General features: G+C 52.9%; 1 protein-coding gene across 1 annotated transcript in view; it reads right to left on the bottom strand.

Moving 5' to 3' along the window:
• Positions 1-915: 915 nt before the first annotated feature.
• The window catches only part of CUX1 (cut like homeobox 1), a 300846-nt gene continuing 275713 nt past the window's right edge, over positions 916-26048 (bottom strand). Inside the window, exons 15-23 of the mRNA XM_044429829.1 lie at positions 17214-17350; positions 15373-15439; positions 12720-12832; positions 11968-12084; positions 8269-8352; positions 7333-7389; positions 6040-6120; positions 3427-3491; positions 916-2275 (exon numbers count right to left, since the gene is read on the bottom strand). Of these exons, the coding sequence (XP_044285764.1) occupies positions 2215-2275; positions 3427-3491; positions 6040-6120; positions 7333-7389; positions 8269-8352; positions 11968-12084; positions 12720-12832; positions 15373-15439; positions 17214-17350 (782 nt within the window). The 3' untranslated portion in view covers positions 916-2214. The remainder of the gene's footprint in view (positions 2276-3426; positions 3492-6039; positions 6121-7332; positions 7390-8268; positions 8353-11967; positions 12085-12719; positions 12833-15372; positions 15440-17213; positions 17351-26048) is intronic.

Below are 26048 nucleotides of genomic sequence, written 5' to 3'. Positions count from 1 at the left end.
CGTCTGAGTCTTTCGCATGACTGTTGTTTTCTCTGAGGGGCATTTCCACGAATGCTCCCGCAGGTGTGCAGTCTGCGGTTCAGGCTCGCCTCATCAGAGGATCGGCACTTGGCACCTGCAGCTCTGCGGCCACACTTCCTGCAGCCAAACTTCCCCTCGTGTCTCTTGGAGGCTGCGGCATCTCTGTATTAAGTTGTCTAGTTCCGCTCGTTGCTGGCTCAGCTCTTGCTGAAGTTTCTTTTAAACAGATGGCTCGGCAGCGCCAGTAGCTGCTGCATTTGGGAAGAGGTTATTATACAGATAACTGATGTACTGGGCCAGCCTTTAATCTCCACTGACGTACCGGCTCTTTTGAATTACTTGCTTCTTAGAAACTAACAAATGGTCAGCACAAATCGGAGGAAGATGGTCACAAGGACAGGCGAAGTGGAAGGCAGAGCACAAAAAGGGCGAGCAACATGAGGCCACAGCCTCAATGACAGCACTTTCTGGGGACGCCCTCCTGTGATGTCACCGTAGCCGCTCATGCTGGAGCAACTGGACCGCATGCAGCCACCACCGTGACTGCTTTTCAGACTGGGAGGAGAAAAGCTCCCCTCCTCTGACACGATGCGTTGAGAACCTTCAACTTTTTTACTTAAATGGGCAGGAGTTTCAAGCCCATCTTCAAAAAACACCTATTTGGATGTCTGGTCTGGTTTTTTTTGGTTGAGCCTAAGGTGGTATTTTCATAGAAACAGAGAAACAGAATGATCCAGAAGAGGCCTCCTGGGCCATCTAGTCTGACCCCCGGCTCCAGCCGGCTCCCCTCATGACACGCCTCCCATGTGCCTGTCCCTGCAAAACGTGGAGCTCGGCGAGGCTCCAGACACCCACGGGATCCCAAGTGCCAACCGGTTACACACGAGCCCAACAATTCTTTCAGGCATTTATTTCTACTGCAAAAAGCTTGATTAAGCAGTGGGGACCTTACACGGAGCGGAAGCAACATAATCATCCGAAGAACAGGACAGGAAAAGAGCTGCGTTTTCCATTCGGAATTGCCCACTGCCAGTTTCAAAATGCAATCCTAACCATCTAAAATCACAATTCCTTGGATTTTCAAAGCCGGAGGACAAAGCGGGTGTGCTTGAGTGCACTAAAGGCTGAGGTTTCTAAAGGACACAAGTCACCCTGCTACAAAAGGAAAGATGAGCTAAACAGCTGGGCAGAACAATCGCTTAATTGAATAAGAAACGGGAAGTGAACCCTTGCAACAGAAATTTCCTGCCAGCCATGCAAAAGGAAGAATATTTACCATTTCAAAGCAGATAAGCAATCTTTGCCCCACGCTTGTTTTCCACCTTTGCTAAACCTAAGCAAAGCAAGTTATTTGGTAAGAGACTTAAATGTCTTAAATGCGAGAGAATTTGGGTGCCCTTCTTTTCTGCTGTACGATCAAGGCTTGCATCGCATGGGATCGAGCAGGAAACCTGCGCACACGTTGCCACAAATGCCAGGGGCTGCCCGTGCATGCGTGGGGACGCAATTAGCCAACCAGGCACGTTTCGGTTGCGCATACTTCCTTTTCAAAACACAGTGTGTGAAGCATCAGCATCCCCACAGCCGTTGGGAGTGCCAGTTTCTGTCCACAGTGGGACTCCTACGCATGGAAATTTGAGCAATATGGCTTTTCTTGTTACAGAACTATCTGACTTCTGGGTCAAAAAGGAGCGATTGTCAGAGAGAGTTGGCCAGACAATCCGAAGACACCCTCCAACGCGCTGGACTGCAACTCCCATCATTTCCAGCCATGGGAGAGGTAGTCAACACCTCTGGAGGGCGTCCGGTGGGGAAAGGCTGACCTGGGGATACAAGCTCAGCGCCACGCTTGGACTTCCGCAGGGAGGGCTTGTCGGGGCTTCCACGGACAGCCAAAACTGTGTGGATGAAGTGTGCCCCAAGCAGCAAAGCCAAGACATACTGAGCAAAAAGGGGCGCAAGACACTTGGAATTGTTCCCGAGACCGCGGAGAAGAGTGGAAGGCCATTCCGAAAGGGTGGCACCCGTCCCGAGACCGCCTTGGCTGTGACCCTGCAGCCCAATTGCTACAAGAGGGAAAGAGGAAGCGGAACGAGCGGGGAGAGGACAGCACGAGGGTGGACGCCCCACACCCTGGAAGGACCGTGGGGCAGCGCCCGGGGGGGGGGGTCCACGCTGCCTGAGCAGCCGCCTTCATTGCCACATGTTGCCAGCGTCGCTGTTCTCGTGGAACTTGTGCAGGTGGTCAGCGTACCTGCAAGAGACCAAAGGAGGGGTCAGTTCCGTGCATCGCCACCCTCTTCCTAGCACCCCTGTAAGCGGGAGCAGCCAAGCCTCTGCCCGGAGGCACTTACAATTTCAGTAAACTCCCACCAACAGGAGAGAGGTGTAAGCGGATGGGCGAGAGGAAAGGCAGAGACTGGGCAGAGCAGAAGGGACTTGTGAGCGTCCCAGAAGCTCCCGGCTGGCCCCTCTGGGAAATCGACGCTGCCCAGGCGATCGCTCTTGGCTCCTTCCCCGTTTGCACGTCCTTACGGCCGCCTCCTCCCATATGAACCGTGTCCTCAGATCTTCTCCACCTGCTCAGCTTTGGGTTCTCCCTTGGTCATGGGGAAACCAAGTGGCGGTTGATTTTCCCTGCCTATCGAGCACAACCTTCCTGCGTCCCTCTGCCATGTGGGCTTCCAACCTGGCAAGGTGCCTCCAAAACCCCCAGAATGCACGGCTTGTTTCGGGGTTCTGGGGTGCCTGCAATGCCACAACGGGCGGGGTTGCTAGATCACAGGAGACTGGATGCGATTCGCAAAGGTTGCGGCAGAGACGTGCATCTGTGAACGGACCGCCAAGTGCTGCAGAACGACCCCCCTTGCGCCACCCCCGGCAGCCTCCCTTTCCTTAGATCTTGGCTGATTAATAATATGAGGAGCTCTAATTGCTTAGCTGGTCATTCCAGATCTGCATACATCTGCATGAGGAAACCATACTGGGAAGAAAGAATGGAGGACGGCGGCCGACGTTCTTTGTTTCGAGACGGTGTGTGACGCTGGTCACAGAAGGGACATTCTGTCCCTTGCAAATGGGAACAAGGACGCCTCACCAAACGTGGCCCCTCCCCAACAGGGGTTCTTCTGAGGTTCCTGCACGCTGCCCGGCTTAATTGACCGAATGGCTTTAAACCAAGCAAGGACACAATCCCACTGTGCATGTCAGGCCGAAAAAAGGCCTACAACTCCCAGCATGCTCTGATCAGGATTGTACCGTAAACACACTAAACCGCTGACCGAAAGCTGTGTAGCCGTGACTTTCACGTTTCCAGAGCAACAGGCAGTTTGCAGAGGAGCTGCAGGTTTCCAAAATCTACAGCGTGGGCTCCTGGCAGGTCATGAAGCCCCCTTTGATACCTACTTCTTAGCACAGTAGGAGGCGCAGTCCCGCTCCACGCTTTCGCTCCACGCTGTCTTGTAGAGAACCTGACAAAGGAAAGACACCCCTGAGAGGAGATCCACTTCTACACGGCTGCTTTTCCCTGTCCTCCACAATTCCAGGTTCAGGAACAAAGAAAGGAAAAGATGGAAATCGTCCTTCCAAAAGGAGTGCCACTCAAAGTTAACAGAAGATCCCACCATGCAAATGCATTTTAACATCTCAAACGCACCCATTACGGCAGTACTTCAACACGCTTGAACGTTTGTTGCTGCTGAATTCTGCTTGCTTTTGTTTTTTCGAGGCAGGGTGTCTCAAAATATTAAATAGTATTAAATACTATTTAATATGATCATTCCAACATGGGGGAATGTCCAATCACTAAGAATCAAAGTATCACACCAATTCTTGAAATGCTTCTCCAATTGTTTGATGACCTCTTTGCTTGTATAACCATTTTATGCTGCTGTAAATTTAACCGTCGCAAACCCAGCTTTGCCTGCCATCTTTACAGAAAGGGGGTTTATAAATAAACTTGACTTCTCAAACACGCAGATGGCAAGAACGATCTCAGAAGAGGCATTCCTTCCTCTTCGAGGGGAATTGCCTCTTGTAAGACGATGCTTGCCCTGACCAGGCATGCTTCCTCTAAAAACAGACGGAAGAATGTTTTCGGCTTCAGAATGTGCTTTTGGCTGATGTGCAAATTTATGCAGCTGTTCTCCATGTCTTAACTGACCGCATGTCAATGGATTAACTGACTCAGATTGGTCGTCATTTTCTAATATTGGGCAACGGACCTTCTGGTAACGTGCAAAATTGCTGCCTATGAAGCCCATGCTGCAAACTCCAGATTCTATCGGCTAACCTACAAAATGGGTGCATTTGCAAGACTTCCCTTGCAAAGGTTTCTGAATGGAATAGGGATGGTTGCACTGATGGAGAAATAGTCTAATCGGATTAGACTATATAGAGGATAAATAAAACAAGATGATTTTATGGAAATATGGCACCCACCATTGCTCTGTGATAGGGACTCAAACAATACGCAAGACCAAGTGGGGAACTGGCTGGCAGGCTGGTCAGCTTAAGCTTTGGAAGCGATTGTGTGTATAATAAGATGAATATCCCATTGTATTATAATGTAAATGGTTTAAGTTTGTGATTTTTAGGATTGTCGATAAAAGGAGGAAAACCCTACAAAACAGGTCCAAACTCCTTAGCTGAAGTACCAGGTAAACGCTCTGCAGCATGCCTCTCATGTCTCTCCCTCAGCGGTGGAGAATCGGTGCCCCATCAGCCAGTTGCAAAGATGAAAGATTTCCTTGCCATTCCCCCCTCCCCCCCGAGGAATTACACTGCCAGGGTCTCAGGGGAGCAGAGAGGACTCCCTCAATGCCACAGCAGTACGGGGGAGAGCGGCTGACTGGTGTCCCCTTCCGCTTTCTACTTGTGGAAAGAACGCCTCTCCGGGGAAATCACGTAATTGTAGAAGTCCAACCTGGAGGGTCACCGGATTAGGGATAACCAAAATCTCCGTGGGGGCCATTGTGGGGGAAGAAAGGCTTGGTGCACCGAAGGGGGAGCAGAGAGGATAATAAAAGCAGCGCCTCTCTGCTCGCGTTTGAGGATCTCTGGCCGGGCTGGGGGGCTGGGGGGGGGGGCTACACTGGATGCCATCTTTACTCCTCGGGTGAGAGGCCTTTTCAGACCTGCAGGGCATTCTCTCAGCCAGAATGCACACTGTTCCCAATGCACGCAGAGTCCCCAGAGTTTCATATTTCATTCATTACATTTATATCCCGACTTCTTTCCCTTCGAGGAACTCCAGGTGGCTTGCATAATTCTCCTCTCAATCTTCCCCTTACAACAACCCTGTGAGGTAGGATTGGGGAGGGTTGCACGTCAGGCTTTGCACACACATGCCCAACAGACGTGCAAGCACGCCCACTGTGCGGGGGAGTCCCTTGGCCCGCCGACAGAAAAACTGGGCAGAAGTGTCGGTTATAATTGTGGGTTGGATGCAGACTTAGTCTTGCTTGGAGCAGATCTGTTGGAACCAGTGGAAATTAGAGGAGTCATGACTGACTTAAGTACTATTGATTTCTAGGGATCTACTCTAAGCAAGAATCGGTCTAGATACAACCCTGTGGGAATCCTAGATAATAGTACCGTTAACGGTGGTGCGTCTCTCCCAGACATGATTTGGAATGATCATTGTTAAATTATTGTTATTCATATGTTTATTGGTGTTTATAGTGCTTTTATTGATTTTAGTATTCTGAAATTGTCACATTTTTGGATTTTGGCTTTGTTGATTGATGTCTGTCACCAAGAGGACCCTTCGGACTGCTTGGTGGCATATAAATATAATAAAAGTAAAATAAAATAAATAAGAACAACAGTAAAAGCCACACAAACACCAAGCTATAAAACTGCACTAGCAATGAGAAATTATGCGCTTCCCTAAGCTAACAAATGCATCCCAATGCGATGTCTGGCATCTCCCATCCCATAGTATCCTGCTTCACAACAACAGGGACTAGAACCTTTTCATTTGCCGAGGCCGCATATGGGAAAGTGCCGCACCCTTACCAGGAAAACAAGGCAGTGTAAGAAGAGAGTGTAGAAGAAGGCGATGGTCCGAGCTGTCTTGTTAGACAGAATGAGTCTTCCCTGCAACGAAACAGAAAGGAGACAGCGGTCTTTGATTACACACACGCTCTGGATCTTGGAAAGGGGAGAAATCAGGCAAGATCGCTTTTGTTTTGTGCAGCTTATTCTGGGGTTGCTAGTCCTTCTCCTGGAAGAGGTCCCATCTCACGCCCCTCTGTGATTTCTGCAGGCAGTGCCACAAAAAGGTGGGTGGATGAACACTGCTCCCGAAGGAGGCAGCTCCCCACACACAGAAAATCAGCATGTCAGGGAGAGCTGCTCCAGTGAGGCCCTTTCCTTAACACAGCTCTGCCGCAGTGACTGTTCGCTGCATTTTCAGGATGTCTGTCAGAAAGGCCTGCACCGGAAGGCTGGAACGGCTGGCTGGGACTCGCTCCCACGCCGCGCACCGGGGGCCTCACGGGCCGAGACGGGGCACGCGCCGGCTGCAGAGCACAGAGGGGCCCCATTCTGCCTTCGGCATCTCCAGGTTTAAGGCGGAATGCCAGCAGGGAGTTGAGGAGCAAGGCCCTGGGAATGGCTGTGGGCTGATTCAGGTGCCCAAGGACGGTCCGTCAAAGGCCACCTCTCTGGCATGTGGCGAAACACGGTGTCCGTCACGCCTTCCCCCCCTGGGGCTTGTCCGGAACTCTGGAGAGCCCTGGCCAGTGAGAATGTGCAAGGTGGAACGGTAGTCTTTTGTATCAAGGCACGTCATATATTCCCATTTAAACAGTCCCTTTATCATCATGAGGACTAGAAACATACTTTATGTTTATGGGAAGGGCTATTACTCAGTGGCAGTGGGCAACCCTTCAACAGAAAGGGAAACGCCTTGACAGAAGTCACTGGCTGGACTCGGTGCGGGAGAGGCTGCTGAGCTGGAGTGGCCCTTGGCCCAATCCTGCACGGCTGCCCCTCAGCTCCTCTTGGCTACACGGGATCCACAGGCTCCCCGCATCAGAAGGAGGCCACCTGGGCCGAGCCTTGCTTGATGCTGGCAATTCGGATCTTCTCCACCCGGGCTTTTCTCCGAAATCTTCCCAAATCTGTCTTCTGAGCCTGTTAGCGCAAGTCCTGCTCGCTTTGCCCGGTTCTTGGGACAGCCCTCGGAGAGACTCTCCGTGCCCACCCTCCGCGGGCCTCCTTCCTCCAGGCCGGGCACACGCGGCTCCTCCGACCCATCATCCAGGGATCGGCCCCGTCGGCGGTGTGGCTCACGGAAGGACTTACCATGCTCAGGGTGGCCTTGTCCCAGGGGCTGAGACTCAAGTACTTCCTTTGGCGCTCCTGCAAAAATCACGCACAGTGCTGAGATCAAAACTCCACGGACCAAGCACTCCCGCCCTTCCTGCTTGCAGTGCGCTCAGTCCGGGAATTAATTCTGTCAAAAAAGACCCCAGGGCTCCACTGCGGACAGAGTCTAGTCCAATGCCCTCCCCCACCGCCCGGCTTTCATGTTTCTCGGTGCTTCCTGGAGTCAAGTCCTCCTCCCTCGGCCTCAGTCAGCCGTCCATAAAATGGGAGCACGGTGGCTTGGCCCCCTCCTCACTTCCGTCCTCTGCCCTCCGCAGCTCCTGCCCCCGGGGGCGTTGGCGGGAGGTGGAGGGGCCTCCCCTTGTTCTTCCCAGGGAGGCCCCTCTGGGAGCGGGCGGCCGTGGCCTCGCCTGGCCTTGCGGGAGCTCCAGCGAGTCTGCGCAGCTTCCCTCGGCCCGCGTCCTCCGCCGGTGCAGGGGCAGTTCCTCCGGAAGGGGCTCCACGCCCGATCCCTGGCAGAGGGTCCCGCTCGCTGCAAGGCGCCCTCACAGCGACACGGATCCCTCTGCGTTTGCTCGCAGAGAAAGCGTTCCCAGCCCCCCACCACTTTCCAAGCAGCGCGAGCGGCTGCCTGAAGGTGCTCTGGGGCCTCTTGGTGCTGCACGGGCAGTGGGGACATGCTCCTGGCGGAGGCGGAAACTGCCACCGGTGGCTACAGGTACGGAGACCCCTTGCTTGGCAGTGCAGTTCTGCATACACGCCCCAGTGAGGGCTTTTGGAGAGAGATCAGGCTCGTTTCCGGTCACAGACCGAATTTCAGATCCCGGCTGAATCTGGGGCGAGCGGAGGGACCTTCGCTTCTGAATGGAACAGACATTCCCATGCCCGGCAATGACCCGCAGGCGTGTGTACCTTCCGGCTGAAAGAGGTGAAGGGGTCCAGGCGTTCCTCGTACTGAGAAGAGTAGCGCATCTCTGTGTCATCGCTGCCACCACTCTGGAGGAGACCCAGGCAGGAAAGTGAGGCTGAGTTCATCAGGTATGTTTTCCCCTTGATGATTTTCCTGAAAGACCCAACTCCTGGAAGTACCACCAAGGAGCTGCCAGTTCAGCAAACCACAGAGAGGGCAGCCAAGGCGGGAACCAGGCCAAGCCACCAGCACAAACTGACCCAGGGGATCAGTTCAACTATGGGAACTGGTGCCCAAATGTGCATTTTTCCTCTGCCCTCCCCATCCCTTTTCCTCTTGCAGCGTAGCACTTAAAGATTGTCATCCTGCCAGCTGGACCATATGAAGTTATGGCCTCATCTTGGAGTTATGGCCTCATCTCAAGCACCATTGGTGTTGCTCCAACGGGAGAAGCTGCCTTCACCATCTCCTCCTCTGATGCTCACCTCTGCCCGGTCTCGTTCGGTGGGAGCTGCTGCATCCGTGTCAGCAGAGGATGGTCCTTGGCTGCTTCTGCTCACCACCTGCGCTTGCAGGATGCTCCATCCAGCCCCTACTCACAGCCAGGGTGGCGCCCAGGCCCTCTCCCCCTGCAGCCCCTTGCTTCCCACCAGCAAGACCAGAAGAGGGCTCTTCCCGGGAATGGAAGCACTGGTCCACACCCCGCTCCACCCCACCCCCCCCGCCATCCTTGCAAGAAAGCTGAGGTGGTTTGCATGCGCCTCCATTTCCTCTCCATCTGATCCTCACAACATCACCCCTTTGAGGGAGGTCAGGCCGAGAGCCTGTGACTGACCCAGAGTGAGCTCCATGGGGACTTGAACCCAGATCCCCCAGTCCCAGCTCAATAGTCCGGTCGGCTGCAGGGCGAGGCAACCTGAACCCCCGGGACACTAAAACATCTTCATGATTTTGGGGTGTCATCATTGATCCTTCGCGAAGGACAGCCTGCCTGACCGGGGTTTTGTTCCGCTTCCCTAATGGAATGATACGGAGAGCTGTCATTTTCATATGACCTCAGATGGGGGGAGGGGCAACACCCAGGGTTATAAAAACACCCACCTTTTTAGAAAAAAATTTGACACTTGGCCCCTGAATGCTGTGGCCCTTTTTATACCGCTATTATAGATGTTTTGATTCATTAGTGTTTTAATAAGTTTTTTAATTTGTTTTATTATTATTATTATTATTATTATTATTATTATTATTATTATTACATTTCTATGCCGGGGCGGCTTACAATATGTTTAATGTATTGTCAGTTGCCTAGGAGTATAACTAACTAACTAACTAGTTATGCCGGATGTAACCTACAACTCCAGAGCTAAGGGATGCATGCAGCAACAAAGGAATGCATCTCTGGGCATGTGCAAAGTTTCATTTCTTCACCACTGAACCACCCTTCCGGCCAGGCTGGCATCTCTCTGATCACACCCAGGCGGCAGCTTTCAATTTTGCAGATTTAAAACCCAACATGAAATGATTAAATTGAGCAACGGTTGAATGCAAACAGATTTGGTCTCAGAGTTTTGGCTTGGACACCTTCTAACGTTTCGCACTTCTGGCTGTTCCGCCCCGGCACTCGCTCACTTCCTCTCTGGGCTCCCTCCTCCCTGGTACAAACGCCCAAGTCAGTGCCTTTCACAAGTGCAGCTGTTCATTGTATGCTGTGGATGCCCAATTCGCTTCGGTCCCAGCTTAGACCAGTTCTGCCAGGAGAAGATTCTGTGTCACATGATCCCCCCAAGATGCTCCGAAGATGCAATATGCTGTCCGAACATGTTGCATCAGCAGCCAAATGAGGAACCACGAGCCAGAAAGCTGTAAACGCAACTTTTGCCTTGGGCACAGACTGCCCAGCTGCCCGGCTTCTGAACACACGGCCCCTTGTGATATCTAAGAAAGTTTCCTGAGCGACGAACGGGAGAAGTGCATTTGGGATGGCCAGTCCAATATGCAAGGAAAAAAATATTTACAATCCAGTTTTACAGATGAATCTGTGGCCGGTCATTCAGGAAAAGCTTGTTTAACTAAAAGAAGTCTTTTGCAGACTCCAAAAAGCAAACAACGCTGGCACCCGCCAGACACTGACAGGCAGCGATTCCACAGGAAGAGAGCTGGGACATGGAATGTTTTGCTGTGAGAGGACCTCTGGACTATGCTTAAGATCCTGGCCATGCTGACGGGGGGGGGGGGGGGGCGGCGCCAATCTCTCTCCAAGACTGCAGCCCCATGCCGTCAAGGGCCTTCCAAGACCTGGCTGGCTAGCACGTCGGCAGCTGTGCCATTCCCTGATCAACACTGCCAGGCGCAAGTCCCAAGCCGTGGCAGCCCGCACCCGTGGACGCCGAACGGGGCGCTGAGAAATGACCCAGCAGTGCAGCCGTCTGACCCACCCGTGGAAGAGACCCCCCGAATCTCCGTGGAGAAAGCAGGCGGGCAGAGCAAGGCTGGTGTGCTGCCAGCTGAGTCCCGGATTTGGGGTGGAGAAGAGCCCTTTGGCCTGGATGCGGGGGGCAGGCATCACACTTCCCGGGGCACCTTTGCCAGCAGAGCAAGACCTGAGGGCCGAGGTGGGCAAATTGTGGCTGTTTGGGTGTTTCTGCCCCCCGTCCTTGGCTACACTGGCTGGCACATCTGGAGGGTCACGAGGCACCTGCCACGGTCCTGGCGAGAGCTGCCTGCAGGCCTTGTTCTACAAAGGAGAGCTGCAGGTGCAGCTAAGAGGCGGTCACAGGGAGCCCCCTGGCCTTCTCCGTCTAGGCCATCTTTCTGCAAGGATGTGGGAGCTGGGTCTGGAGCAGCTCAGCGAATTTCATCCTATATCCTGGGACGACTTGCTAAGCCCTCAGAGGGTTCATAAGCATGTCATGAGTGGAGCCGGCTGGAGCCAGGGCTCAGACTAGATGGCCCGGGGGACCCCTTCTGACCCTGTGGTTCTATAGATTGCTGTGGAATTTACACCCAAGTAGACCTACTGTTTAGTCCTTCTGGGGCAGTGTCAGGCTCAGGGTAGTTAAAAAAAAGGACACTGAATTTCAGCGCCCTGCCTTTTACTGTTTTCTTGCCATAAACCAAAACATGACAGATTTTTTTTAAGTCCCCAGATTTGGGTAGAAGAGGCCTGCCAGGTGCTTTTCCACCCCCAAACAAAGGACACATTTAGGGCACAAAATAAGGATAACTGCAGGTCATCTTAGTTTCTTTTGAAGGCCAGTGACTGGAGTGAAAAACTCCATCGGAAACAAACAAGAAAAAACAAGAAAAAAATCAACCCCTCAACCAAGCAAAATACCTGAAGCAAAACAATCCCCCCCCCCCCCGCCGCCACCCTGAAGGAGAGTGTTATATGCTGATCGACCTGTGCAGGCCAAACTCTTGCTGTGCTGATCACTGGTCAACAGTTCAGCATCCCAGCAGGAAAGATTAAGTCTTAAATTGCCTGTACTAGCAGCAACCTGGAATCCAGTCTGTGTTCATTCAAACCAACTGGTGGGAAACCTTCAGTCGGCCAAAGGTCTTTCAGTTGCACCATTTGCCTTGCTTGAAGCGGTTTCATTTGGGGTGACAAAATCACCCCAATACAACCAAAGCTAGGTTTGAGAATGATACCTAATTAAATTGCTCAAAGATGCTCCCCTTTCCCCTGCTTGCACACATACCCGGCCTGGGTAGCTTTGCAGGAACTTGATCTTCTCATACAGCTTGATGTTATCGGCTCGCAGGTTGTCCAGCTCGCTCTGCAGGGCCTGAAAAGTGTGTTGCATCATCCGGTTCTCCTGCCGTAAAACCAAAGAAAGGGTCAAGGTCCCTTTTGTCCAAGCGGGGTGTGTGTGTGTGTGGGGGGGGGGATAATCAAGGTTTGCTTACTAGTTCAATAGCTTTTTTAATGCCTCTTATTTCCCACACTTTTTAAAACTCTATTTATTAAGAATTTCAAAAACAAATCACATCACTTTTCTACATAGTCACCTTCTTTTGTAATGCAAAAGTGAGGTACAAATTTATTTATTTATATTTATATCACAACATTTTCTTCCTTTCAAGGAACTTGAGGTGGCTTACATCATTCTCCTCCTCTCCATCTTATCCCCACAACAACAACCCGGTGGGGTAGGCCGGGCTGAGAGTGTGTGGCTGGCCCTAAGTCACCCGGTTGGCTCCACGGCTGAGCGGGGACTCGAACCCAGATTGCCGGAGTCCCAGACCCGTGCTCTTAACCACTACACCACACTGGCTCTCAGACTGAATAAGTACGTGTGTGTGAGAGAGCGAATAATGGGGCTTTGCTTCCAAAGTTAACCTTGTCCCACATGCTGCTGGTGTGCCCTGTGCTGTTGATTAGAAAGCACCAAGGAAATGCTCCCCAATCCCTCCCCAGGCCCCAGAACCGCCACCGTGCCAAGAACCTCACCGCTTCCAGCTCACGGTTCCGGGCCCGGAAGCGCTCCCTCTGGCTGGAGATGATGGAGAGAAGGGAGTCCATTTGACCTTCTGCAACTGGGGGGCTGGCTGAGGGCGGATGGCCTAGGAGAGGAGAGCCAGAAAGGCTGTGACATGGCGACCAGCTGGACGGCAGACTCAGGAAAGCGAACGGAGGAGGCAGAGCGGGACAGCGGGACTCACCGCTCTTCCTGAGAAGATCCCAGGCCACTGAAAACAATCTTGCAAAATCAAGCGTTTCACATTAAATTGGCACGAGGACGTGCTTAAACTCATAAAACCATGCAGAGCGGAGTGGAAGCAGACCCTGCAAGGGTAGGTAACAGAGCCCCGTTCAAGCACTCAGATGGTCCTCCGAGCGCCAGCGTGCCCAGGAGGCTGGTGCCAGCCCAGTGCTCTTGGGTGCCACCACCAAAAAGACCTCAGAGGCAGTCGCCCGCGAGGCAGGCAGGTGCCCTGTCAGCATCTCCGCGCTTCTCCCAGCCTCTGGCTGCATCCACACCTAGCAGTGCATAAGAACGTAAGAAGAGGAATGCCGGATCAGAGCCGAGGCGCATCCGGCCCAGCACTCCGTGCACACGGTGGCCGCCCAGCTGCCGCAGGATCCCTCCGGCAGGACGGGTGCAGGACCTCCTCCGGCCCGGCTCCTCAGCCACTGGGGCGTGCGGGCAGGCCGCCTCTGGCGCAGGAGGAAGCCCATGGCCAGCCGGGCTAGTAGCCACGGATCGCCTCCTCCCTCGTGGGTCTGTCCTTCTTACATTCAGGAGGAACAGTCCTGTTCCCCTTGAGGTTCCTGAGCTGGTGGGTGGGAACGGACAGGTGGGGGGCCTGGCACAGTTGCTGAAAGCCCTTCCGCCGACCCTGCAGGGAGATGCTGCCCATCCATCTGCAAGATCAGCTCTGCCCTGTCCTTCATTTTAGACTCGTCTTTCCCCTCTTCTTCATTTGCATCAAGGTCTGCTTGATAGAAAGGTCTTTAAAAGGAATAAACGTACTCAAGATAACTTCCACAGCTTGCTGACCACAGAAATGAAGCTCAGTTACTTATAAACATAGTTCACGACATGAAAAGTAACACGCAGCATCAAACTTCTGCTTGCAGTGGTTAACCAACTTCTCTCACTTTGCTTCCCCTCTTTTTTTTTTTTAACTGCACCCCAGATGTGAGCACTTTTTGTGCAAGTGCAGAGGTTTCCACTTGTGCATGTCTGAAAAAGTTGCTCGTTGACATTTTAATTAATATTTGGTTGAGGAATGCTGGTCAGATGAGCAGATCACAGAAAACTGGGTGGGATAGCTAATACCCTGGAAACAAAAATCAAAGCAAACTTCGTAAGTTGGAGTGCTTTGCTGAAAAAACCTGGATGACATGTAACAGGAACAAATGCCAAGATCCGCATTTAGGAAAAGGAAACCGAATGGGGAGACGTGACTCAACGATACGGCAAACGAGGAGGATCTTGGGACTGTTGCAGATCACAAGCTGACTGTGAGTCAGTAAGGCGATGCGGCTGCAAGAACGGCAAATGCTAATTTGGGCTACATGAATAGAAGGATCACTTCCAAATCCCGTGAAGTTCTACTCAGCATTGTTTAGATCTCATCGGGAGTCCTGTGTGCAGTTCTGGGCACCACAGATTAAGAGAGATGCAGACAAGCTGGGAAGAGGAGGGCCACAAGAATGATCTGGGGACTGGAGACAAGGCCCTGTGCGGAGAGACTGGAAGAACTGGGCATGTTCAGCCTCGAGAAGAGAAGACTGAGGGGAGATAGGATAGGACAGGACTCTAGAGTACAGGAAAAGCTGTCACAGAGAGGAAAGATGGGATCTCTCCAGTCATCCCAGAGTGCAGGACATGGAATGATGTGCTCAAGTTCTGGCTAGATAAGAGGAAAAATTTCCTGATGGTTAGAGAGTATGACAGTGGAGCCCAAGACCTCGGGAGGCGGTGGGCTCTCCCACACTGGAAGCATTCAAGATGCAGCTGGGCAGCCCTCTGAGAGGGAAGGTTCAACTTGGAGTTCTGCTCTTAGCAGGGGGCTGGTCCCGGTGGCCTTCTTGGCCCCTTCTTGATCCTATGAAAACGTCCTGGGGGCACTCGCAGTCCCAGGAGGTCCCAGCCTGGCCATTGACCTAGTGAGGGTCAAAAGAGGCCTTCCCCCCTCTCGCCTCCCCCTGACATTTGTCAAAAGGTGAACTGTGAAGGGTAAGCAAAACTGCAGGAGATCTTTGCTCATGAACAGGGAGCGGTGGGGTTTCTATTCCCTTACGCTAAGACTCTCCGGGTTTTCTTTTTTGCCTGGACAGTCCTCAAAGCGATTCTCATTTTGAAGTGCATTCCATTCCTCGTACAGGAAAAACGGGTTTTGACAGACAGCCATCAAAACGGTGGGTTCCTTTTGAACAGAGATTTCGGCAGGAGGGCTGGCTGGCTTGGCCAGGGTGTGAAAGGCTGACCTAGGGAGCCTGACAGAGGGGAGTTGTGTCTTTCGGATCTCACTGGTGGGGAAGGGTCGTCAGCTGGACTCCCCTGGAGGTGGAGCTGGCTAGCAAGGGGGGCAGGGGAGCCATCTCACCCCCAGCCGGGTAAAGCGCTCCTTTCCTGTCTTGGGGAGGTACTTACTGTAGAAAAGCGCCGTGGCTTCTTTAATGGGATCAGGAATGTTCTCCAGGTTTTGAATGTCAGCACCCTAAGGAAGGGAAACAGAGACATAGAAACAAAGAAACACAGTGAGCCAGAACGGGCCTCCTGGGCCATCTAGTCTGACCCCTGGCTCCAGCCGGCTCCGCTCATGACATGCCCACCATGTGCATGTTCAGCCTGTCCTGGAAACAGGAGAAGACCGTAAGGCAGACAAGCCCTGGAAATGCTTGCCCTTTCCACCGATGATACGCAAATCTCGTACGCATTTGCTCTGCAAATACTGATGGCTTAGTCTATGGAAGTCTTCTGGTGGAAGTTCACACGGGGCGAACTGGTGGACGGCTGGATGAGTCACAGCTACTGGCGAGGGTTTCTGACTCCACAAGCAAGAAAATCCAAGCCAAAAGCACGTCAAGCAGGCACCTCAAATTCCTGTTCTGTAGCAACTCGGATGCAGTCTTGCACTTGTGTGGGCAAGTTCTCTGTGTTTACAGCTTCTGGAGGGCAAGCAGGCACTGGGCATGCCCTCCTGACCCAGTCTGTGGCCTCCCCCACTCCCCGCCAAGTTATATTATAGAAACAGAATAGAGCCCGCAAACCTGACGGCTTCCTCTTTCATGCTTTACACAACAATTAGCTCAGGGCAATTTGGGATATGGCATGTGTCCAGAAAGTAATGAGAATGATATTTTAAAAATTCTTGTATGAAAAAAAATACAATTGAACATCGTCTCCTTCAGAGTAGGCACCTTTTGAGTGTACACAACGCTCTCGGTGATTTATCCGTTCTTCCTAGCATCCCTGGAAGTCTTCCAGTGGGATGGCGCCCCGAGCCTGCAGGGTGGCTCTTTGGACGTTATCCGCACAACCAAAATGGTGCCCTTTCAAGCGATTCTTCATCTTTGGGAAGATGCGAAAGCCGCAAGGAGCCAAGTCGGGGCTGTGGGGTGGGTGGGAAGCCCCGTGGTGTGTTTCTCAGCCAAAAACTCTCTGACAGCCAAAGCACTGTGACTCGGAGCGTTGCCGCGATGGAGGACGCAAGCTGAGCCGATCTCAACTTGTGCCGTCGGTTCGCTCATGCAGATGGTAGCGCAGCTTCTCCGTGAGCTTTCCTCTCCATTTGCAAAGTTTCTGATGCACTTTCACCCAATTTCACCCAATTTTATCACATTCGCGCTGTTCCAAACTCGCTTGCATTTTTCGTAATACTTGAACAGGGTGGCACAAAAGAGAATGCCTGGCACGGCTGGAATGCAACTGATCCGTGTTCTCACGCGCACCTGGCATCCCGGCCTGAGTGACCTTGGCCAGCTTCCGCCTTCACAGAGCCCTTCTGGGGCGAAGGGACCGCATTCTCATGACTTCCTGGACACACCTCGTAAAATGTTTCAGATCTCCAATGGGCCTATTGGCGTTTTCATGTGGAGATGGGGTGTCACCCCAGGAGAACAGGAGCAGGGCAGGGCGAGTGACTTCTGGCCAGTCAGACTCAACGCTGTGCCATTTGCCCAAGAACCGGGGGGGGGTTTAGAATTTTTAACCCCCCCATTGCAGCCTTGTGGCCCCCAGCTCCTGCATCCAGACCCTGAGCGTTCTCCAGCCCTCCGCAAGTTCTCCCTGCTTTAAAAACCCCCACTCATAGCACTGCGAAGCGAGCGGACGGCAGCCGCCTAATTCGGCTCTGCACCGGCCATCGGGGCTGCGAGCGGGGCACTTCCACCCCCTACGTGCCCCCCCCCCACGGCCTCTGCAACGTGGCGGCAGCAGCGGAAAGCCACCCCGGGGCTTCGAAGGGCCGGCTTCGGCGCGAGCAGACTCACCTCGGCGTCTGGGCGCTGCGTGGTGGACAGCGCCTGGATGGTGCTGAGGTCGTGCTCCAGCTTGCCGATCAGCGCCTTCTGGTCGGCCACGGTGGAGACGGCTCCGGTGAACTGGACCTGCAGCTCCGCACAGCGGCCTGTGGGAGGAAGCAGCGGGGCGCCTTAGCGGGACGGGCAGCTGCGGGGGCCTCGCCTGAGGTACGAGGGGCTCAGGAAAGCCGCTCCGGGCACACAGTGGCGAACGGGCTGCCCACGGGGCCCCTCCGGCAGGGTGGGTGCAAGACCTTCTCAGCCACTGGGGTGTGCGGGCAGGCCGCCTCGGCGGAACGAGGGGGCCCGCAGCCAGCTGGGCAGCAGCCACGGATCGCCTCCTCCCTCGTGGAGCCGTCCTTTTAAAATTCTTTTAATTTAAATTTTAAACAAATGCAAATGCAAAAGTCATGTAATAAAGAAAAAACTCTCAATAGACAAAATCACATTTTGCTTTTTTAAAAACAGAAATCACCCTTAGTGCACCTCTCCACTGGGACCATGGCTGCCTTAATATATATTCATTTTTCTGCTTTTTCCAAGATACACCCTTCCAAACAAAATTGCAACGATCCTTTGAGTGTTTATTACCCTCCCCTTTTAATACATATTCAGTCAGTCACTCAGTTTACTGCATTTAGCCGTCAGCCATTACAAGTTAAATAGGTAAAACATTGGATTAACAAATAAAACCATAAATCAAATGTATCAAAACATTATACTAAAAGACAGACCATGCATAGGTAATGCATATTCAACAAACATATATTCTTTACCATTCCTTCTTCACCCTTATCTCTCATGTCAACTTGTCACGAACCGCAATATTCCAAACTTCTGTGTACCATCCAAATAATTGGAGATTCCCTTCCTCCTTCCAGTTCTTTGCTATTATCAATTTTGCTGCAGATACCAAATTTATTACTACTTCTTACGGATCTCTCGAACCCTTTGAAAGACATCCAGGTTCGTGGCCATCTCCACTTCCTGTGGCAGCACATTCCACAGTGTGGCCATGCGCCCCGTGAAGACGCCCTTCCTTGGATCTGTCCCGACTCTCCCACCCATCCGCTTCACGGGGTGATCCCTCTGGGTTGGAGTGTTATGGGGAGAGAGCAAAATGTCCCCCCCCACACAACCGAGCCCTCCCCCACAGCTCCCCTCCCGTGTCTTTTCTCGAAACTCAACCACCGGCTGCCAGAGCAGCTCCTTGTGGGCTCAAAAGTTGCCCTCTGCTGTATTTTTGCCCCCTGCTGCGTTCGGAGGGCCTGCCCATCCCCTTGCCCCAGGGTGCCTCAAGAATATGCACACCGTCAGAGGCACGGGAGCGCTCCCTGCACGTTGGAATCGGTGCAGCGAAGGGCCCCTGGGATGGTGGCCAGTTTGCAGGGAAGCCAAATGAGGCAAGATGGAGGGAGCTGGGTCTCTTCAGCCTGGAGAGGAGGAGACTCAGGGGGGACCTGTGTGTGACATGCAGGTACGTGAGGGGGTGCCACGCAGAGGTGGGTAGAGACCTGTTCTCCCCTGCAGAGGAAGGCAGGATGCGCTCCAAGGGAGCAAAGCTCAGGGAACCCAGCTTCCATCTGGATGCCAGGAAGCACTTCCTGACAGTCGGGACCCCGAGGGTGTGGAATGGGCTTCCACGAGAGGTCGTTGAGGCCCCATCGGTGCGGGTGTTCAAGGATAGGCTGGGCATGCACATGGTGGGCATGTCGTGAGCGGAGCCGGCTGGTACCGGGGGTCAGACTCGATGGCCCGGGAGACCCCTTCTGACTCGCTCTGCTTCTGTGTTTTCTTTGAGCAGCTCTTCACAACTGCCCAGACTTTTCCAAAGTTCCACGCACTTCCAATGAATTGGGTAGTTACAACACTTACGACGCCTTGCCCTGCAGCCGAGGGGACAGATGCTGAGAACATCCAGTGAGCAGCACGGCAGAGGACAGTTTCTATGCCACTGTGCTACACCAGCTGAGGAGTCTGAACATGTGCAGAGTGCAGCCTCCCCCATCCTTCAGGCTGCAGGGCTTCCAGAGAGACGGAGCCCTGTGCCTGTGGAAAGAAGGCCGCACAACCAACCCCCATCTACTGCATTTCTCCCTCTGGTTAAGAAATCACCTCTACGCGGGTGTGAAAATGCACAGATTTCCAGATCAAATCACGCCACTAGGGGTCACGATTGCACAAGAAATCCTCGCGCATCCGGTCACGGGCACCTTTGCTGCATTTGCCCACATGTTTTTCCGCATCCCCCTCCACCATTGTGCTCGTATTGCGTGACAGGGCAGGTGCCCTGCAGAGTAGTCCCCGGTTGTTATGCTGTTGGCTGGGAGGGACACACAGAGGAACCAATCACAGCCACAGAGTGGTCACCATTTTGATACGAGCCACCGATTCAGCATGTTAAAAACATCGCAGTTGGCGCATCGTCTGCACCAGGCAAGCAGTGCCGGAATCAGGAAGGACCGGCGGCTAGTGAGCTGCTTGGCAAGAGAGCCAAGTCTCCCTGAGCTCAGAATGGCTACCGGCCGGGCCCAGTGGCCCCCGAAGGCCCCGTGTGGCCCCCGAAGGCCCCGTGTGGCACTCGGAGGTGGCTGGCCTGGCCTGCCACCGTCAATCCGGAGTCCCCGATCTTTGTTTTCCCATCCACGTGTGCACAGACCGTGCCCACCCTAAGAGCGGAAGGTGTGGAAGTCGCCCCAGGACTACGAAATGCCTTTCAGATCTGCTCCTGCTGCCTGCATTGATTATACCGACATCTAGGAAGAAACAGTCAAAGGTTGTCTATAAATGTTTGTTTTGCTCAGACCACAGCAATTCTGTGGGACACGTTAAACCCCACTTGAGATCAACCAAGCAAGAAAACCTTCCCAGCAGTGCTTGAGGTATATTAGCTGCCCCATGAAACACACCAAGGATCTAAGTCTGAACGACCCACTCCAAACCTAACCTTTTCCTTCCCAGTAATACTTTATCCTCACTCAAGATGAATGTTCATTGCTTAGAAAAGGGGGATGAAGTTTTCCAAGAAGGAGAAGAAATCTGATGGGATTCTAATTTGTTGGCTTTCTCTTATTGGCTTTTTTCAAAACTGGAATTAAAATTGCTTTGCTCCAGAAGCTGATCATATTTGATCGCACAAGTAATGGGGACTGAAAGGAAGGGATTCCATAATTTAGGACTAGATTTTAAAAGAGCGGGAATTGTGGAACCAGAGTGTGGCGCTCTACCAGACTTAGGCCGGGGAATGAGACTGAAAATTCTATTAGTAAGATACATGTTCGTCCATCGTTTTCGATGAGGACCTTGACATCTAACGGGTTGTGAGTTGTCCACAGTGTGTCCGCAGGTGGCTAGTAAGGCCGATATGGGCACGGAGCGTTCTGCCACATGTCAGGCAGACATGTGTGGGCACCACTGTTGCAGCGTTTGCAACTCTGGCTTTATGGAGCGCTCGCTTCTCTTGTGCTGTGGTTGTCCTTCTGGCTTCAGAAGTTTGGCAGCCTTGGTGGATCAGCGTGCGCCGTGTCAATCGGTCTTGTGCCAGGGTCTCCCAGGAGGTGGTGTCGATAACCAGGGACTTGAGAGAGGCTTTCAGCGTGTCTTAGTATAGCTTCTTTGTCCCCTGTGCGATCGCTTTCCTTGAGACAGCTCACCACAGAAGAGCTGTTTGGGGATGCGGTGGTCCGGCATCCTTGCAACATGGCCTGCGCAGCGTGTCTGGGCTTTCATCGGCAGGGTGTGAACTGACGGCAGGCCTGCTCTGGAGAGGACCTCTGTGTCTGGCGCCTTGTCCTGCCACCGGATCCTCAAAAGTCTGCGGAGGCAAGTCGTGTGGAAGTGGTTCAGTTGCCTAGCGTGCCTCCTGTATACAGCCCAAGTCTCACTGGCACACATCAGGGTAGTTAGCACTACTGCTTGGTAGACTTTAAGCTTTGTAGCAAGGCTTATTCCGCGGCGGTCCCACACTTTGGTCTGCAGTCTGCCGAATGCAGAGCTCGCCTTGGCGATTCTGCAGTTGACCTCGATGTCAATTGTCACTGCGTGGGAAAGGGTGCTGCCAAGGTACGTAAACTGGTCCACTGCTTGCAGCTTTTGTCCCTTCACTGTGATGGGGGGCTCTTGGTATTGGACTTTCGGAGCTGGCTGGTGCATCGCTTTGGTTTTCTCTGTGTTGATGAGGAGGCCAAAGTTGTCGCATGCTGCTGCTGCGAATTTGTGCATGCTGGCTTGCATTTCCTGCTCTGCTCCAGCATTCAGGGCACAGTCGTCAGCAAAAAGGAGGTCTCGTAGCACAGTCTCCTTTGTCTTGGTGACAGCCTGGGGTCTTCGCAGGTTGGACAGTTCCCCATCGGTCCTGTATCTCAGGCTGACTCCCAAGGAGTTGTTCTGAAAGGCGTCTGTCAGCATGGCTGGGAACATCATGCTGAACAGTGTTGGTGCCAGCACGCACCCTTGCTTGACGCCGTTTGTGATGGGAAGGGCCTCTGAAGCTTCTCCGTCATCCAGAACACGAGTCGTCAAGCCGTCATGGAACTGACGTACCATCAGGATGAATCTGTCAGGGCACCCAAACCTCGATGTGACAAATTTTGACATGAGCTCTGCCAGACTTAGGCTGGGGGACGAGACTGAAAATACTGTCAGTAAGAGAATACCTGGAGTACCAGGTGGGCTCAGTGGCCAGAAGCACCAGCCTTGACTGCACCTGCACAAGCAGGACCTAGCAAAAGTAACGCATGCTCTGGTAACCTCTTGCTTGGACTCCTGCAGTGCACTTTACCTGGGGCTGCCCCTGAAAACGGCCTGCAAGCTTCAACTGGTGCAGAGAGCAGCCAGGCTGCTCACGGTGGCGCTAGACACAAAACACCCGTCCACTGAAGTCCAGTCCGCTTCAAGGTGCTCAGCATAAAGCCCCAAAAGGTTTAGGACCTGAATATCTGAAGGGATGTTTCTATCCGTGCAAGGCTATCAGCAGCCAGGACACGGGCAGCTGGGGATCAGATCAGAGCACGGGACCCAGACAACCGGTATGCTATACGGGCCTATCCAATTGCAGTCCGGAGGCGGAGGCCGGTAACAGAAGGACAAGGCAAGACAATCCAAACAGAGCGGAGTAGTCAGTGCCAGTCAGGAGTCGAAACCAAAGCGACAAGCTGAGGCGAAGCAAGCGCCAGAACGGAAAGTGGAGCAGGCAAAGGCCAGGAAGCCGGGCAGCGTCCAGAAGCGGAGGCGGGAGCAAGGCCACAGGCGGTCTCCAGAAACGAGCTCCAGAAGGCCCAGAGGGCAGCAACAACATCAGAACCCTTGCTGCTGAGGAGAATCTGAAGGGAAGGGCCAGTTCTTCTATAGCGAGCCTTTCCCTCAGGGCTCCCAGGTGGTGCTCGGAATAGCCCAGGTGGTCGGAGCCTGATCCTGCAACCACCAGGGCTGCTCTTCTGGTCTCTGGCCAGAACGGAGAGCCTGGTGCTGCCTCAGAACCTCACAACCCCGACCCTAAGACTGGCCTCAGAGGCTGTGCTCCGGAAGCTGCCTTTAAAGGAAGAATCAAGGCTCAGGATCACAAAACAGTCCAAGCAAAAGAGTGTCCAGGGATCCACGATGCTCGTCCACTCCTCTTTTCCTGAGTGCCGGTTCAGATACAGAGGTAGACTCCGTAGATTTCCTCCTTCACTAATCCAGCCCTACAGGAAACTTGGCCTCAAGTCCCAAAGGCCTACAATGAATAAAGGGCCCTGCTCCAAAATTTGGGCCGGATAGCTCAGTCAAAGCTACTTCTGAGAGAATCCAGATGGCGCTTGCCGTGTCTTATTCTCTCATGTCACGTCCGTCCCACTCCGTCAGTGCTAAAATGAGTATCGGAGTCACTTGGAGGAGCAGAGGTGTTCCTGGCAGGAAGAAGAATCTAAAAATCCTCTCACAGGAGAAATATAGCCTGGGTGAAGGAAAGGTGCTTCCCTGGTGAAACCATGAGGCGCAGGGGCGTGACGGCTGGCCAGGGGACCCAGAGCATCCGGGTTCGAGTCCTTGTTCCACCTCGAAACTCACTGGGTGACTTTGGGCCAGTCCCTGACTCTCAGCCCAACCTACTTCACAGGGTTGTTGTTGTGAGGAGCTTGGTAAGCTACCTTGGGTACCTCACAAGAAGGAAAAAGGTGGAGTATAAACACAATGTGATGATAATAATAATGCAAAACCAACAAGCGCTGACTATCTAAACTAGGACAGGCCTGATTATCACATGACGTAGTTGAGAATAATTCAGCAGTCCTCCAGACAGCAAATCTATCCAGGAGCTGCCTCAACCGGCACACGGGCCTCGAGTCTGAGCTCTGGGAGGTTGTTGCAACATGAACAACTGGATATTGTTCAGTCTGAAACCTGAAACAACTGGATATTTCCAATATATTGTTTCCTACATCATTTATTGCTAACAGCAAATCTAAGAGCACTCATTTAAAGGGGTAACATTCTCTTGATGGTGATGATGATGTTGCATTTATATCCCTCATTTTCTTCTTTTGCAAGGAACCCAAGGCGGCAGACATAGCTCCATTTCTCCTCACAACAACCCTGTGGGGTAGGTTAGACGGAGAGGGAGGCCCAGGGAGCTTTGTGCCTGAACAAGGACTCAAACCTGGATCGCCCAGTCCCCAGCCTGACACCCTCACTGCTCCCGCATCCTGGCTGCAGCATGTTGCCTGAGCCATGGCCTGCCACTGGATAACCTGATTCCCGGAAACCAGTTTTTTCCACCAGAGAAAAATCAGCCGCGCAGTCCTATGGCCCCTAAAACTTGCATAGGAGGCCACAGGATTTTTCAGATTCCGGTCCACAGATGGCGCGCGTGTCCCATACCGCTCTGTCTCTGGTAGCCAGCAGAGAACTAAGCACACCACTTGCTTCGCTAAGACTGTACAAGCAACTCTGGAGTTCGGGTTTGGGGGCATTCCAGGGAACGGGGAGAAATGGGCTGCCGACCCACCGTCCTCCTCGGCCTCCCGCCTGTGCCCTCCAAAGAGCTGCCGTTCGATGAGGCGAAAGAGCCTGAGGAGCTCCTTCCGTAGGCGGTGTCCTTGGCCTTCCTGCTCACCCCGACGGGAGTGCCCACACGTGATGCAAAGTATCTACTACATTTCCAGGTTGTTGTGTGTCACTGTCGACACCAAAAAGCCCAGAGGAGCGAGAAGTTCTGAAAAAGTAGTTGCTGAGGAAAAAGGCTCGGAAAAGCTGGCCTTTTTCCATGGGATGGAATTAAACATGGCCACCTCAGTAGGAGCGCCTGCCGGGAATCTATTTGCCAGTTGATCCTACTGGGTTGCTTTATATTGTCCGCAGGGGTGGCGGGTGTGTGTGTGTGTAAGACACCTCTTCAGTTTTATACTGCTTAGCATCGTTCAGAAACTAAATCAACTGAGGAAACCAGTCCATTCCTGCCTCTTATTATCACAAGCTAGAGCCAGGAGGCGGAAAAAAAGAACAATTAAAAACAACATTTTAAAAGTAGAACATACACACACGCTAGAACCATCTTTTCAAGAACACAGAGGAAAACCCAGTATTTTTTCCGAATAACCTAAAATCTAAACTCTCCAAAACATCCTGAAGGTTTTTTTTTCTATAAGAGGAGAACTAAAGCACTTTAATCCAAAGAATATCAATTTGTTCCAAAAGAGAGACTAGTTTTCTGTGCACTGGAAGGATTTTTCAAGAGCTGGACAGGTTAATAAAGACATTCAAGTATCCTATTTAATCAAATCAGAAAGTCAATCCTTTACAGAATTTGTACGCCTGCTCCCCAATTCCTGCTGTTCCCACAAATTCTTTCACCATTTCCCTGACCTTTGGAGCTCCGCATTCATGCCCTCAGATGGAAATCAATACCATGCCTTCCTTTCCATGCCAGGAAGGCAGTTTCTACTTTGTGCAAAGCAAGGAGGAAACTCAACCTCTCCTTGTTCCAGAGGCAACTCCATCCGTGTGCCCAGGCTGAAGAGCCTTTGGGTCCTCCAGCCACGTCTGGGATGTGGGCAAGAGGAATTAAGACAGAGGCGCCAGGACCAGGGCAACAGAACTCAAGGCAGGGCAGGGTCCAAACACAGTCCCGAGTCACCAAAGCCAAGGAACAGGCCCAAGTCAGGAACCAGGAGTACTTCTCAAGGAAAAGGCAAGGATGAGGTTGCAGAAGAGCCGAGGGATGAGAAACAGGGAGACCGGGAGCAGCAAGCAAGGCGAGGTAGTGAGACGAGACGAGGCAAGGCAAGACAGCAAGGCCCTGGACAGCAAGGCACAACATGGTACAGCAAGGCGACAGATCCAGCAAGGATTGGGTGAGACACAGGAGCTGGAAGGTGCTGTGGCAAGCAGGAAGGCCTGCTCTGAAGAGACGAGGTGGCAGGGTGGAATGGGGCGGGGCGGGGCAGGGACTGGATGCAGCAAGGGCCGGGCGCGATGCAGGGACTGAAGCACAGCTAGCAGAAGGCCTGCACTGCCGAGGGGGGACAGCGAGGCAGGGTGCGACATGGTGACGCGAAGGAGGAACCAGATGCGGCAAGGCTCCGATGCAGAACCACACCACAGCCAGCAGACCTTGCTGCTGAGGCGGCCAGCCAAGAGCTGGCTCTTTGACAGCAGTTCTTCCCAGCCGGCACTTATCACGGCCTGGGCCCAATCCAGCAACTACTACAGCATCCCAGATCCTGACATGCACCAGAACCTTTGGCTCATGCCAAGGCCCGTCATGAACTTTGAAAATATTTGCAAAGGCAGAGTTACAGGAAACACACGTTCACCCTGCACTGGGCCAGG

The sequence above is a fragment of the Varanus komodoensis genome, unplaced genomic scaffold, assembly GCF_004798865.1.
Source record: "Varanus komodoensis strain SLA01 unplaced genomic scaffold, ASM479886v1 scaffold20_1, whole genome shotgun sequence".
NCBI classification, from domain to species: domain Eukaryota; kingdom Metazoa; phylum Chordata; class Lepidosauria; order Squamata; family Varanidae; genus Varanus; species Varanus komodoensis.
Note: the sequence above shows the minus strand (reverse complement) of the source record. Positions and strands in the feature narration are given on the sequence as shown.